The sequence below is a fragment of the Silene latifolia genome, chromosome X (assembly GCF_048544455.1).
Source record: "Silene latifolia isolate original U9 population chromosome X, ASM4854445v1, whole genome shotgun sequence".
Classification (NCBI taxonomy): domain Eukaryota; kingdom Viridiplantae; phylum Streptophyta; class Magnoliopsida; order Caryophyllales; family Caryophyllaceae; genus Silene; species Silene latifolia.
The window spans coordinates 320,375,289-320,389,071 of record NC_133537.1 but is presented as its reverse complement, the minus strand read 5'-3'; the positions used below and the strand labels follow the sequence as shown (position 1 = coordinate 320,389,071).

At 33.7% G+C, this 13,783-nt stretch overlaps 2 protein-coding genes across 2 annotated transcripts; one reads left to right on the top strand and one right to left on the bottom strand.

Annotated features, from left to right (window-relative positions):
* Positions 1–334: 334 nt before the first annotated feature.
* On the bottom strand, positions 335–7,720 carry LOC141620662 (cysteine proteinase COT44-like). The gene is made up of 4 exons (XM_074437474.1): positions 7,632–7,720; positions 7,204–7,340; positions 734–901; positions 335–651 (listed from the first exon to the last, which is right to left on the bottom strand). Exons 1-4 carry the CDS (start codon positions 7,718–7,720, stop codon positions 335–337), a joined length of 711 nt encoding a protein of 236 aa, XP_074293575.1.
* Positions 7,721–11,648: 3,928 nt separating this feature from the next.
* Positions 11,649–13,468, top strand: LOC141620661 (fruit bromelain-like). The gene is made up of 2 exons (XM_074437473.1): positions 11,649–11,991; positions 12,897–13,468. The coding sequence occupies exons 1-2, from the start codon at positions 11,649–11,651 to the stop codon at positions 13,466–13,468; spliced, it is 915 nt and encodes a 304-aa protein (XP_074293574.1).
* The last annotated feature ends 315 nt before the right edge of the window (positions 13,469–13,783 follow it).

Sequence of the window (13,783 nt, the reverse complement as noted above, 5' to 3'; positions counted from 1 at the left end):
TAAACGGGTTAGTCATATAAAGTTATGGACTATCGTCAAGTCAATTCAGGTGCGTCACATTATCAAATATTTCAGGTTGGGTCTGGTCATTTCCGGCTTCAGGCGTTTTTTAAGTATGTTGGTTGGGTCATATTGGTCAGGTGGGTTGAATAATTTCGGGTCTTAGAAAAAAAATACACTATTTATATTTTAGTTTTCACTATTGATTCTTTATTTTAACGTATATAATATGAAATTTGAAGTAGTGAAATGTGATTCAAATTAAGTCATTCTGTGTGCTTTGCATATAAGTGAATATGGTCTCATCGCGATCTTATTATGCATGCATAATAACCTACTCGATGACAGGGTAAGAACAGTCGAGAGTGAGGGGACAAACTCTCTCGTCTCTAAGAAGCCTCATATATCCATTTTCACCCCATGATGCACCCCACGAATTCTTAATCAACCAATAATTCTTCCCCGATGCAGCATCTCTGCCATGTCCAATCGCTGTCACGGCATGATTTAAATTAGTCCCGCATCCTCCATCATATATTCCGCCAGAGTAATGGTTGAATCCGTTCGCATGGGACTCAATACCCACCGATATAGGCTGCACGTTCAAGGCTTGCATTAGCAAATTTTCGCCACTTGGAAAATCTGAGAAGCCTGAGATTTTAAATAAGTTGCGGTCGGTTCTGCATTTGCCTGTCTTGCCAATGTATGGGTACGCTTGTTTCCGTGAATATGCCGTTCTCAGCGATATAATTATATGCGTATTTCATGTTCCCGGGACGACCACAACCGTCAGGGTGAAGACAGTCGACGAGTTCTTGTTCCGAGAATGAAACCAGTTTTCCAGTTTCGATTTTGTGTAGCCCTTCTACCGCCGCAACGGTTGAGAATGCCCAACAAGACCCTATAAAAAAAATCACAGGGCGTAAGAAACATTAATAAACAATTGATTCTTACGAAATACGTTCTTAACATAAATAAAAACGGAAAATGTACGCGGTGCCCTGAACTTTAATGTTTTGCACGAAATACCCAAGTTTTTTATCCGAAAAACTTCAAGAGGCTATAACTCGTGTTTACGACATCAGAAAGAACGATTTTTTTTTCCAAATTGATTATCTTTTCGAGAATTACGACTTGAAAAAAAATTGTCGAGTTTGGAATTCGTGACCAAGAGATAAGATCACTCAAAGTTTGTTTGGTAAAATAAACTTTGACGTACAAAAACTTCTACCCACGAGATCCAAAAACGACAATTTTTTTTTCAAATCGTAGTTCTCGGAAAGATAATCGATTTGAAATAAAAAAATTACACTTTCTGAACTCATAGACATGTGTTATAGCCTCTTGAAGTTTTCCGTAACAAAAAATTGGGTATTTCGGGCAAAAATCGAAACTTCAAGGGCACCACGTGCATTTTCCGTAAATAAAAACTCTAAATTGTAAACTCTGAATCCGTGAATAACAAGAAAACTTGTAAGGTACATACGTGTAGGGGTGTTCACCGGTCCAAAACCGGACCGGACCGGACCGGACCGGACCGGACCGGATAACCACATATCCCAAGACCGCGGACCGGACCGGTTATAAGGGGACCCGGACCGGACCGGACCGGAACCCTTTAGGTCCGGTTTTTTCCGGGTTTGGACCGGACAGGTACTAATTTATAAGGCAAATTTAGTTTTATTTTTTAATGTGGACCGGACCGGACCGGACCGGGAGACCGGTCACCATATTTTTTGGGACCCGGAGACCGGACCGGTATGTATCCGGTCTGGACCGGACCGGACCGGCCGGTCCGGGTCGGTCCGGTTTGCCGGTCCGGACAACTTTTTGTTCACCTCTACATACGTGAAAGACCCTCAATTGTAAACTTTACTAAGATTAATTAATTATGAAAACTTGTAAGATACGGTCTTTTATTAAGTTATTGAGAGACCATCCCCCTTATACTTTTCCCTTATACTAAGAGAATAGGCGATGTTTGGTAAACAGCATATTGGCCAATTTTTAGCATATTCAAGGATTTTAGCATGTTTGGCCAATCAATATGCTAATTTTAGTGTTTAGTAAACAGCATATTGAAACAGCATATTTGGGGTCAATATGCTGTTTTACAATATGTTGCTTACCCCAGCATATTGGTTAGCATATTGTAAAATAGGAAATTTTTCTCCATTTTACAAAGAAAAGTAACAATCTACTAATCGTAATCTGCCAATTACCAAACACTCAAATTAATTTTGCTAATTATAATATGCTAGTCAAACCTTCTGATAAAATCTGCCATTTATAATCTGCTTTTGCAATCTGCTTATGCTGAAATTAATCCGCTGTTTACCAAACAGGGCCTAAGTCTATCCAGAAGTTTTCCCTCTAAATCTACTAATACTTACAAAAAAAAAAAGGAAACAAATGAATATATACGGGTGTTATTTTAATAAGAAAACAAATAAAAATTAAATTATTCTATGTGAGACACTTGAATGGGTAACACTAATTTAGTAATTAAAAATCCAAAAAAAAAAACTAAATAATATTTGAGACCATGACACTCTCAAGTATGGAGCAAAAATTGAAAAATAGAGAAACATAAAAAAAATTCCTAAAGTATTTTATTCAAATAATTATTTCCCTTAAACCCTAAGAGTTTAATTAAAGTAAAACACCAATCGATAAATATAAATGTAAGTGTCAACTTCACTCTTTTTCATTGTTCCATCTTATATAAATTAACATGTTTAACGTAAAAATGCAATATTATTTTTTTATTTATTTTACTTTTAATATATTTTCCCTTTAAAATAACATGCAATTCCATGAGATCTAAACTAGTTAAAAATAGAAGGATAAATAAAACACGTCATGATCTTTGATTACCTACCACAATCTGCTTGCTGTTTTACGGGTGTGACCGCGCCCTGTAGTCTCCAATCGATTGATGGTTTCAAAACCATATTATCGTTGTCAAATAATGTAGACTTAATCGTGCTAGATGATTTGTTATGTGCCTTGTAACCGGTATAAGTTGCCTGAAACTCTTCTATTGGTCATGTCCGTAAACGCATTTGGTCCTCGTGTGTACGACTTATTAGCCGTTCCACCGTTATTAAATTGCTCTATACTTTTCATATTTTGTTCGAATATGCGAAAACGCATTTCTTTCTCGGTTACACTTTTATACTCACGACCGTGGCGAGTAATCCATTGCTCAAACTTGTCCATCATGGTCATGGATGACGAGACGGGTTCGAGAGTACGAGAAATCGCAGAAGAACAAAGGAACAAAGCAAAGGAAAAAAATTGGAAAATTTTATGTGTGGAAAACATGATATCAATCTCTTTCAAAACAATGCAACCTAGTGTTATCCTCCGTACTAGTTTTAAACCCGTGCAGAAAATGCACGGGTCGTAATTAATAACATGCATTATCAATTTATCATTGTATATAAGAGCACTTAAATGAGTATGATTATCCTTAACTTTGTTTATTGACATCGCAAAACAAACAGCGATGAGAATATATTCAAGCAAAATATAGGTTTTTTTTTTTTGCCAGCGGCAAAGATAAAAACAAAATATAAGTATATGTTTTTAAATGAATTTTAAATTCATGATCAATTAAATTGGTTAAAAGTATCTACTGAATATAACATGATTTTAATACATTTAAACTAATATAAAGAACAAAGAAAAACCTTATATGGAGGGCCGACGGAAGTGAAAATAACTATATATTATCTCGACATGTTAAAATAAATTAAATGTACATCTATAAATTATACTCCTATAATATTTAGATCAACAATCCTGATGAGTCTAAATTGTAATTGGGTCGACATTTTCAGTTATTTAAATGCACATATGACTAAAATATTAGTTCAAAACTATTATTCCCTCCGGCCGAATCATTTGTAATCTGTTTTTATTTTAAGTTATATTATTCATTCGTTATCTATTTCTATATCAGGTAAATAACTTCACAAAATGACAAATATGCCCTTACACAAATTATAGAATAGTATGACATCATACTGTAAAACGGTCTATTTTTATTAGAAAACTTTTTATTTAATGCTAATAAATAATTTATATTTTTAGACAATAAAATCGTCTTATCGGCAAAACCGCTTCACAAAAACTACCATATCCCATATTATTCACTACTATCGTACGCTCTATTATTCACTACTACGTACTCCGTAAGTCTGTATTACCTACCTATAAATTCCGATTTTGACATATAAACGGATAAACCTACCAAAACTTAAAAGCTAAACAAATTATACATAACCAAAAATATGTTTTAATTAATTAACCATACCCAACCACCTCCTCACTCATTTTACCCCCTCGTCCCATTTCATGTGGCTCTCTACCCCTATCTTAAAGTTCCGTTGCACTCCTCATCAGTCACCTCTTATATTTTTAAGCTCATTTAAACCAATCTTTGTTCATTATCATCTTTCTCCTTTTGTGATCCTACCCATTCTCAAGTATCACCTTTACACTTTTCACCTCTTATTCTGATCTCTACCGGGTCTCCACCCTAACAGAAAAAATAAAGATAAATTTTCCTCTAATTTTCCGCCTATCGACAATTTACATCAATATACATATTCTTTAATCTTTAATGCCTTTTAGATTCAAATTTAATAAATTTAATGTCAATATTGGAGTTAATTGAGAGTATAAGTAGAAGAAATTCATGTAAGTATGATCCAAAAATTATACTCTGGGTTCTTTTATTCGCTTGGTCCATTTCAAAGTACATATTTTTTTTCGATTTTTAAAATTTTGTCAATATGTTTTTTCCAAGATTTTTTCAGATCTAATATGCTTCTTATTTGACTATTTCATATTTATTATATTTTAATATATTCATTAAAGTGTTTTTTTATGTTTCTTTTAGAGGATTATTCGTAAATAATTTTTTTTTGCTTTTTTCTCCGAAAATCTCCACTTCTACATTAATTGTTACTCGTATTTTTTTTCATTTTAAAAGATTTATCAATATTTTTTACGAAAACCTTCAAATATACAGTTTTTAAAAGATTCAGTAGTATAATTATAATTATTATGGTGATTTAATTTTTTTAAATAGGTCGATGTATTCCCAATGATTAGATTTATTTCTGCAAAACAATTATAGACATAATATTTTTAGATAGCTGGTATTTTTTTTATCAAGATATTATTTTTTAAGGAATTTATATTTATTTACTATACTCCGTACTTCTTTTTTAAACATCATTTTCTTTAAACATGAAACTATTTTTTTTTATGTAACAGTTGACTTGTTGAAATTAAAAGTCAAGATGATTATTTAAAGTGGGTTGGAGAATGATAACTGGTTTACAATTATTATCACTAATTATTGAATTGAGTAATTAAGCATTGACAATTGAATAAGAATAGAGTAGAAATTTATTAGAGAGGAGAGAGTGTAATTAAATGAGAGGTAAAACATGGGGGGACCCATACAAAATCAATTTTATGAATTTTATCGGCCAATCAGAAGCCTTTAAAGAACCTAGCTTTTATACTAGGTAGATTGGAATGAATTTAAAATAACACGTCGCTTATCTTGCTATGCAACAATGGCCTTTATAAAGACGGGTTTTTCTAATATTCAGTTTTCTTACTCATGTAAATCAAAAATCTTTATAATTCTTTAAAAAAAAATATAATTATTTTGATAATAATCAACCAAATCTTCCTCTTTTACAATAAAATCTTTGATATTGTTTCCAAATAATTCCAATCATCCGAAATTGTTTCAAGGAATTCATGTTGTTCTTCTCCGAATTCGAAATATTATAATTTTGCTAAAAAACAACCATAGTAACTTTCTTGAAATATAATCATATCTCCAAAATCTGGATATAACTTTCTTGAAATATAATCATATTACCCTGGATAAATAAGACAAATGCAGATTGTTTAGGAGTAGCAAACTGTTCTGTCTTATCTACCCACATGGATAGTATTATTTTAGTATTTTCGAAAGATTTACAATATGTTTTTGTTGTTATTTGTGGGTTCTTAATCAATCCACTTTAACAACTTATGGATTTGGGCCCAATAGAGACAATAAAATATGCACAAAAACCAACAATTCTCATCCTCAAGCATCTACAATAACAAAAAGTTCTACTTCTAATTTTTCAAGTTGATATGTTTACATTTATCACCCCGCAACAACTAAAAGTTTATATCAAAAGATGACTTTTTGTGAAACACATTATATTTGGATGAGAGCTACAAAAAGTCATATTTTGATAAAAAAAAAATGTTATTGCTGTGTAGTAATAAGTGAAAAAATATCATGTTTAGGCATAAATGTTTTTATTGTTGTGGATGACCTTAATCACCTTATAACTAAAATAATAAGTCAACTCTAAAATAAAAATTTCCGTCTTAAATTGGTCTGCACCGAGAAAAACCGGTCTCAGACCGGACCAGGCTGAACCAAAATCTTAAAAAATGTTGGACCTATCGAACCCAAATTTTTAATTTCGATTCTGGCTCAATAAATTCCGGTCCGAACCAATTCATTTTCCAGTCCGGACAAAATTTTGCCCACCCCTATATATCGATCCTTCTCTAAAAGAGGTGCATGGATAATACTTTCTCCATTCAACTCCATTTTACCAATTTTGTTTTTGTACACTATTCACAAGTGAGTATTCAATTTCAATTTTCTCTCGATACGTAGGTGAATATATTTCATGTGGATCTCGTTTGATTCGTCTTTACAAGTACATTAAAAATAGTTGATACTTCCTTCATTCAACTCCACTCTACCACTTTACTTTATCATGTTTGTCAACGCGTATTTTAAGCGCTAAATATTCTTAGCTATGTATTTGCAAAAATTATAAAAGTTAGATATTTTTAATGTACTCGTAAAAACGAATCAAACAAGATCCTACATGAATATATTTTCACTTATATATTGAGAGAAAATTAAAATTAAATGTTTCTTTGTGAATAGTGTAAAAAATTAAAAGTGATAGAGTGAAGTTGAATGGAGGAAGTACGATTTTGTTAATGTGAACCTATTAATACACGGGATTTTTTTTTTTTTTTGACAACGATAAACTGATATAAATAAAAGAAAGTCGACATAACAATTAGTTACATATTACTCATTTTCAAATGGGTTGGCACGAAAAATCTCTAAACTACACGACATCCAATTACTTAAACTAAACGCGGAGCTAGACCAAAGAGAACCAACTAGACGACATTTCTTGAATGGTGGGAAGTAATCATCGAACTGAATCGGGTATTCTTCGCACCTTTTGGTCTTCTTTACAACAGTAGAAGTCTTGGTGTACCTAAAAAAAGAAGATAAACGGGTGACAGAAACTGAAATTCTTTTCTTCAAATTAATGGTGGGTCGAGCCACTTGACGATGAACAATGGAATGGTTGTCTTTATGACAGACTTGCGCACCCGAATTCATCCTAACTGCCTCAAATTTGAACTGGACAATAGAGATTTTACTAGCATAAGAAGAGTCTGAAGAAAGGCATTTCTTCTTATCTGTTCGGACAAAGCATTCCTCTTGAGCCAACTCTTCTTCCTCAGAAAGAGAGTGAGATTTCAGATGACAAACCTCCTCTTACAGAGGACCAAAGATGGGAACTGTTGTCTCCATTGACTGGCTTAGTTCCGGCAAAAGAACTGAAGTGGGAACAGCTGCATCCCATGACATATCGTCATGGAGAGTCCCCGGCTGAATAGAAGTTTTGTGAGTGAGAGGGCGAACCCTCAAGACTGCCCCGGATTATCTAGGGTGATAAAACTCTACATTTTCCCTGAGCATTAAGTTATTGTAGGCATGGGCCGAGAGTTGTAGCTGTTGGAATTCATTAATCTCATTAATTTACATATTCATATATGTAATAATTTATTTAGTCATAAAATAAATGCTAGATCTTATACATGCAAACAAAAACAAGATAAGAGAAGAAATCATCAATCTTACTATGTGATTTCGGATTAAAGGGCACCAACAAAATCACCTATTTGTTAGTTCTTGAGCTTTCCTTAAAATGGATGAACAAGGTTCAAATTAGAACCTCTCCCAAAAGCATATACCCAAAGAAATCTCTTAATAACTTATATATTTATGAACTAGTAAAAATATAAGTTTTACTTAAAATATGACACAAAATATTAATTTTGTTCTCTTGTAATTTTCGGTCAAGAGAGGAAGAATTTAGTGAGGTTTTTATTTCTCTAAAAATTCTTCACAAGATAGAGAATAGGGTATTTTTCTTACACTAGAAAAATATATTGTAAGTAGTGAATGATAGAGAGAAAAACCCTTGGCTTTTTCACCTCTAGAAAACCGGTTGGCAAGGGAGAGAGGAGCCAATGCATGAGCTTGTTCTTCTCAAGGTGAGACTAGGCATGCAAGGCTAGTCATTAGGCTTAATCATCATGTTTTCCACTTAAAATAAAAACACAATATAAACCTTATACTCCCTCCATTTTCGGCACACTTAAATAAAATGGGTAGTCCATTTTATTTTGTCATTTGTCAATTTTGTCACATGTGACATGTTACATGACATGTCACAATGCAATGTATTTTTTTAACATATTAAAAATCAACATATTAATAAAATATGTCACATAAAAAATTAACTAGTAATTCGTGATTACTTGTACCAAAATGGTTTATCAAATTATAAATTACAACAACTTGTATTTATAATAAATTATTCATTCTGTATCAATTTCAATTGTTTCGTAAACAATAATTTTATCTAAGTAATAAAACAATTCGATTACTTAGACCGTATCCAATTTAATCGAATTATAATAAGACACATTAATCTTACTCAAAAAATCATCCGTCAATTTTAAGCAATTTAATTAACTCGTATCGGCATACGATTAATTAAATAATCAATTAAGAGTATTTCCCTATAGGTATGACCTAAGGGGATCAACTGATCACCACCGTCGTACGACATTAATGTCAAACTCTAGTCGACCAATCATTACCGATATGTGTGGACCATTGATCAAAATATTACATCCCACATGTATTCTTAAAATGAGATTTAAACATGTGATCATCATGATCGACAGTTGTGATCGCATTATTGTCGGAGGACACTTATTCCAACAGTAGCTTCTTGTGGGGGTGCTTTTTGTTGGTGAACACTATATGGGATTGCTCTGAAGGAGAAGCAATGGAAGGAGAAATAAAGGAAGGAGCACTATCATTACTACCTTTAGCTTTATTACTACCTTTGGCGTCAACTGACAACAACGGGCAATTATCAGGCGCACAATCCATCACCTCAGAACTAGTAACCAAATCAACGTGATCACCATCGAAAGCAGCGGTTGGCGAATTATTTAACTTGCATGAATAATCTTCCACCACACAAGGAACAAATTCATCGACAACTTCAGGACTAGAAACATGACTCTTACCTCTCTTATTTATGGCCAAGGGGTCAAATTGTAAAGCGACCCGTTTTCCATTAAGATTGATGGCTAATTGGTCAACCAAAGAAAGGAGCTCGCGGTTGAAATCCTTATTGCTCGGGTCAATTTTCAAAGCAGACTCGAAGTCTTCAAGATCTTTAGTTAAAGAATTCAAATGCTTGGAGGCTAAGCCTCTACGATATAGAGCTTTAACATTAGATGGTTCAAAAGTTAAGACGAAGGTGCAGTACAATAAATCCTGTGTAATTCTAAAGCTTGAGCTCACAAAAAGCTAAATTTAGGATAGTGGAGAAGGCAAGGGAGGAAGCTATAGGCTGGTCGGATAATGGTGGAAGGTCAAGAAAACATAGAAACTTGAGAGCTAACATGTAGTGAAGGCCAGCTGAAGTTATATTACCTTCCTTAAAGAGGGCATTACCCCTATCTTTTAGCAGATTAACAGCGGGAATGGATGCCCCCCCTTCCCCCAATTCCATGATCCACTTACCAAAAACATCATCTTCAACACCATTATCATTAGACATAATTAAATCACAAAGATTGAAAAGGATAAATTGGTAATCCATGGAAAGAAAAGACTACTACGACCAATCCATCCCCATACCACCGACACAAGCAAACCACCGACTCAGGGACTTGAACATGGGAGAAGAAAGATATCACATACCAGCACACAAAGAAAACCTCCGACCGACGACCAAACATAACAATAATTGGATACTCTTTGTGAGAAGGAAAAAAAGCAACACTCATCCAGAAGATATGAATGGTAGAAATCAAAAGTCCCGATTAATAGAAGCCAAACCAGTACCTATTTTTTAAATAAACAGTACCGGGACTGATTGAAAGAAAGTAGAAATAGTAAATTGCAGGTTCGAGACACTTCCAGGAGCAAATCAAAAGTCCCAATTAGAAAACGGCCATCAACGGGCTGCAGGACCACGTATAATTTCTTTGAGAAAGGGCAATTTTTTTGAAAAATTCTTGTCAGAAATTGAGAATTGCAGCATGTTGATCAAACAATAATAAATTAGAATCTGAGATTACTAGTAAAAACAAATAAAGAAAGGACGGGATTAGAATACACCTCAGATAAACATAAGGAGGAGCGATCAATCGATAAAAGCCCTAAACTCAGATCCGCAAACCAAGTCGGAGGGAGGAGAAAGTTAGCCTTATATACGTTACACATGCAAGTGACATCACCCCAAATGCACTAATCACTTTATTATGTTAACTGATAACTGATTAACTGATTAACTGATAACTATCAATCCGGACAAAGGCTCCGACTAATCAGAATCGAAATGAGAGTCCTATACTATTATGGACCATCAACATCCAATTTTAAGCATGCATTGGGCCAAATAAGAAATGGCCCAATAGAACTTAAATTAAGCTTAATCGTATTGAAACAATGAAACATTCCAAATACACACCTAGACATGGTAAGCAGGTCAATCGGGTAAGACCTTTTATTGAACAACCCCTTAGACAGTCGATATTCAAAACCACATCTAATGATTACAGTCGCTCATTTGCTGCTCTCTATCGACTGTCTAAGGGGTTTATTTACCTTGCCAGGTCTACACGCAAGACACACAACCCCTTATTTATTGAACAACGATTACACGAAATTGTCAAACCATGCAAACAATTTAGGAACAATAATACTGCTCAATCGATATTCAAAACCACATCTAATGTTAAGTGTAAAAAAACAATTTTGTTGATCTCTTACCAAAGTAATATTTCGAATTTGGAACAAATGGCATTAAAAGATTTCCTTGAACAATTTAGGTCGATTGGAGTTTGGAAATAATATCAAAGATTAAGTATTGTATTTGAAAGCAAGATTAATATGCTTACTTCCAAAAAAAATTCACTGTTTTTATTTTAGGAGATTTGATTAAATTTTTCAAAAAAATTGAATTTTAAAGTGAAATATTTCCATAAGAAAACTGAATGTTATGGTAAGGCTTGCCTTATAAAAGCCATTGTCGAATGGCATGATTAACAACATGTTATTCTAATTCTCTAATACGGTAGTTTTGAAATTGATCGATATCATGTTTTCCTCACACAAAATTTTCCGATTTTTAATCTTTGCCTTGTTCTTTTGTTCATGTGCAATTTCTCGCCCTCTTGAACCTAATAATGTCTCGTCGATGACCATGATGGACAAGTTCGAGCAATGGATTGCTCACCATGGTCGTGAGTATAAAAGTATAACCGAGAAAGAAAAGCGTTTTCGCATATTCGAAGAAAATATGAAAAGTATAGAAAAATTTAATAACGATGGAGTGGCTAATAAGTCATACACACGAGGACCAAATGCATTTACGGACATGACCATAGAAGAGTTTCAAGCAACTTATACGGGTTACAAGGCACATAACAAGTCATCTAGCGCGATTAAGTCTACATTATTTGACAACGATAATATGGTTTTGAAGAAATCAATTGATTGGAGACTACAGGGCGCGGTCACACCCGTAAAACAGCAAGCAGATTGCGGTAAGTAAACAATAATATATTGGACTATATTGACATGTGTTTTATATATATACTCCGTATATGTCTATAGTATACGGAGTATTCCATAATTCATTTTTTTTTTGGTGCGTAAAAGTATTCCATAATTCATGAACTATATAGTTTGCATTGTTTTTCATCAGTAAAGTTTGCCTTCGTCTAACAGTCTATCATGAAGTTATCGACAAGCAAGTTATGTATAAAACGTTTTTACACAAAGATACTCCCTCCTTCCTAATTATTGTTTTATCTTTTCCTAATTATTGTTTTATCTTTTTTATTCTTTATGAGGGTATGTTTATTAATACAGGTCCAAATATAACCATATAAGTGGGCATGGCTAAAACTAGTTATTAAATTAACTTGTTTTAAATTAAACTTATTACTAGTTTTAAACCTGTGCAAAATTGCACGGGTATGTATTTGGGCCGGTATTAATGTTTTTGGATGCATTTTTTTTTTTTTGCATTTCTATTGTAATTATCTAGTTAGTCTAAATCAGCGATTAAATTGCAGGGGTATGCATTTGAGCCGGTATTAATATTTTTGGATGACATTTTTTTTTCCATTTCTATTGTAATTATCTAGTTTGTCTAAATTAATTTCATTTATTCCAAATGTAAAATTATTTTATAGTAGTATTTTTGCTAAGACGGAAATTGTCGCATATTTGTATAGGTGGACGATTTGAAGAAATTAATTCTTTGCACACCAACGGGTCCTATCATAACCTGAATTTCCAAAAAAAAATAATAATAAAAAAAAAATTTGTACAAATGACGTGGCGCGTCCTGCATTCAGTATTGTCTTCTAAATTAATAAAGATAATATTCTTGACTCAATCAATTGTTTATTAATGTTTTTTACGCCTCGTGATTATTTTTTAGGGTCTTGTTGGGCATTCTCAGCCATTGCGGCAGTAGAAGGAATATACAAAATCACAACCGGACAACTACTCTCATTCTCGGAACAAGAACTCGTTGACTGCGTTCACACTGACGGTTGTGGTCGTCCAGGGGACATGAGAGAGGCATATAATTATATCCGTGTCAACGGCTTATCCACAGAACAAGCGTACCCTTACATTGGCAGGACAGGCAAATGCAGGACCGACTCCAATGTAGTCTTTATCTCGGGCTATTCAGATTTTCCAAATGGCGCAAATTTGCTAATGCAAGCCTTGAACGTGCAACCTATATCGGTTAGTATTGATTCCCATGCAGAAGGATTCAAATACTACTCTGGCGGAGTTTATGATGGAGGGTGCGGGACTGATTTAAACCATGCTGTGACGGCTATTGGATATGGCAGAGATAATGCATCGGGGAAGGATTATTGGTTGATTAAGAATTCGTGGGGTAATACATGGGGTGAGAATGGATTTATGAGGCTTCTTAGGGACGAGAGTGTTTGTCCCATCACTCTCGACTGTTCTTATCCTGTCATAGATGAGTTCTAATTATTATAAGTTCGCAACGGGATGATGTCAACTTATATTTTACCTTATGTTCAGCAAATTTGGTTGCAAATTCCACCGGTTTTTCTAACGCGTGCCCTAAGGGCACACGTTAATAATTCCTTATCCATATTGTTTTCACCCATAATTAATTATTTATAGTTAGTTTAAGCAACTTTTAACAAATTACCTTATTTACATTTTATTTCCTCTCAATTCTTTCCTGTAATTAGTCACTTTCCCAATATTCATAGTTAGTCGTAGCAAAAAAAAAAAAAAACAAGATCCAACGACACTCCTCGACAAAGCCGACTTCAC

What these genes read in the sequence shown, in the direction of transcription:
- LOC141620662 (XM_074437474.1), bottom strand. Translation starts at nt 7,720, where the DNA reads ATGTCATGGGATGCAGCTGTTCCCACTTCAGTTCTTTTGCCGGAACTA. An exon ending in GTTCCCATCTTTGGTCCTCT is followed by an intron (nt 7,341 to 7,631) that starts GTAAGAGGAGGT and finishes TTCTTTTTTTAG; the next exon opens with GTACACCAAGACTTCTACTG. An exon ending in TAGCTCCGCGTTTAGTTTAA is followed by an intron (nt 902 to 7,203) that starts GTAATTGGATGT and finishes TTTTTTTTATAG; the next exon opens with GGTCTTGTTGGGCATTCTCA.
- LOC141620661 (XM_074437473.1), top strand. Translation starts at nt 11,649, where the DNA reads ATGATGGACAAGTTCGAGCAATGGATTGCTCACCATGGTCGTGAGTAT. An exon ending in AAAACAGCAAGCAGATTGCG is followed by an intron (nt 11,992 to 12,896) that starts GTAAGTAAACAA and finishes ATTATTTTTTAG; the next exon opens with GGTCTTGTTGGGCATTCTCA.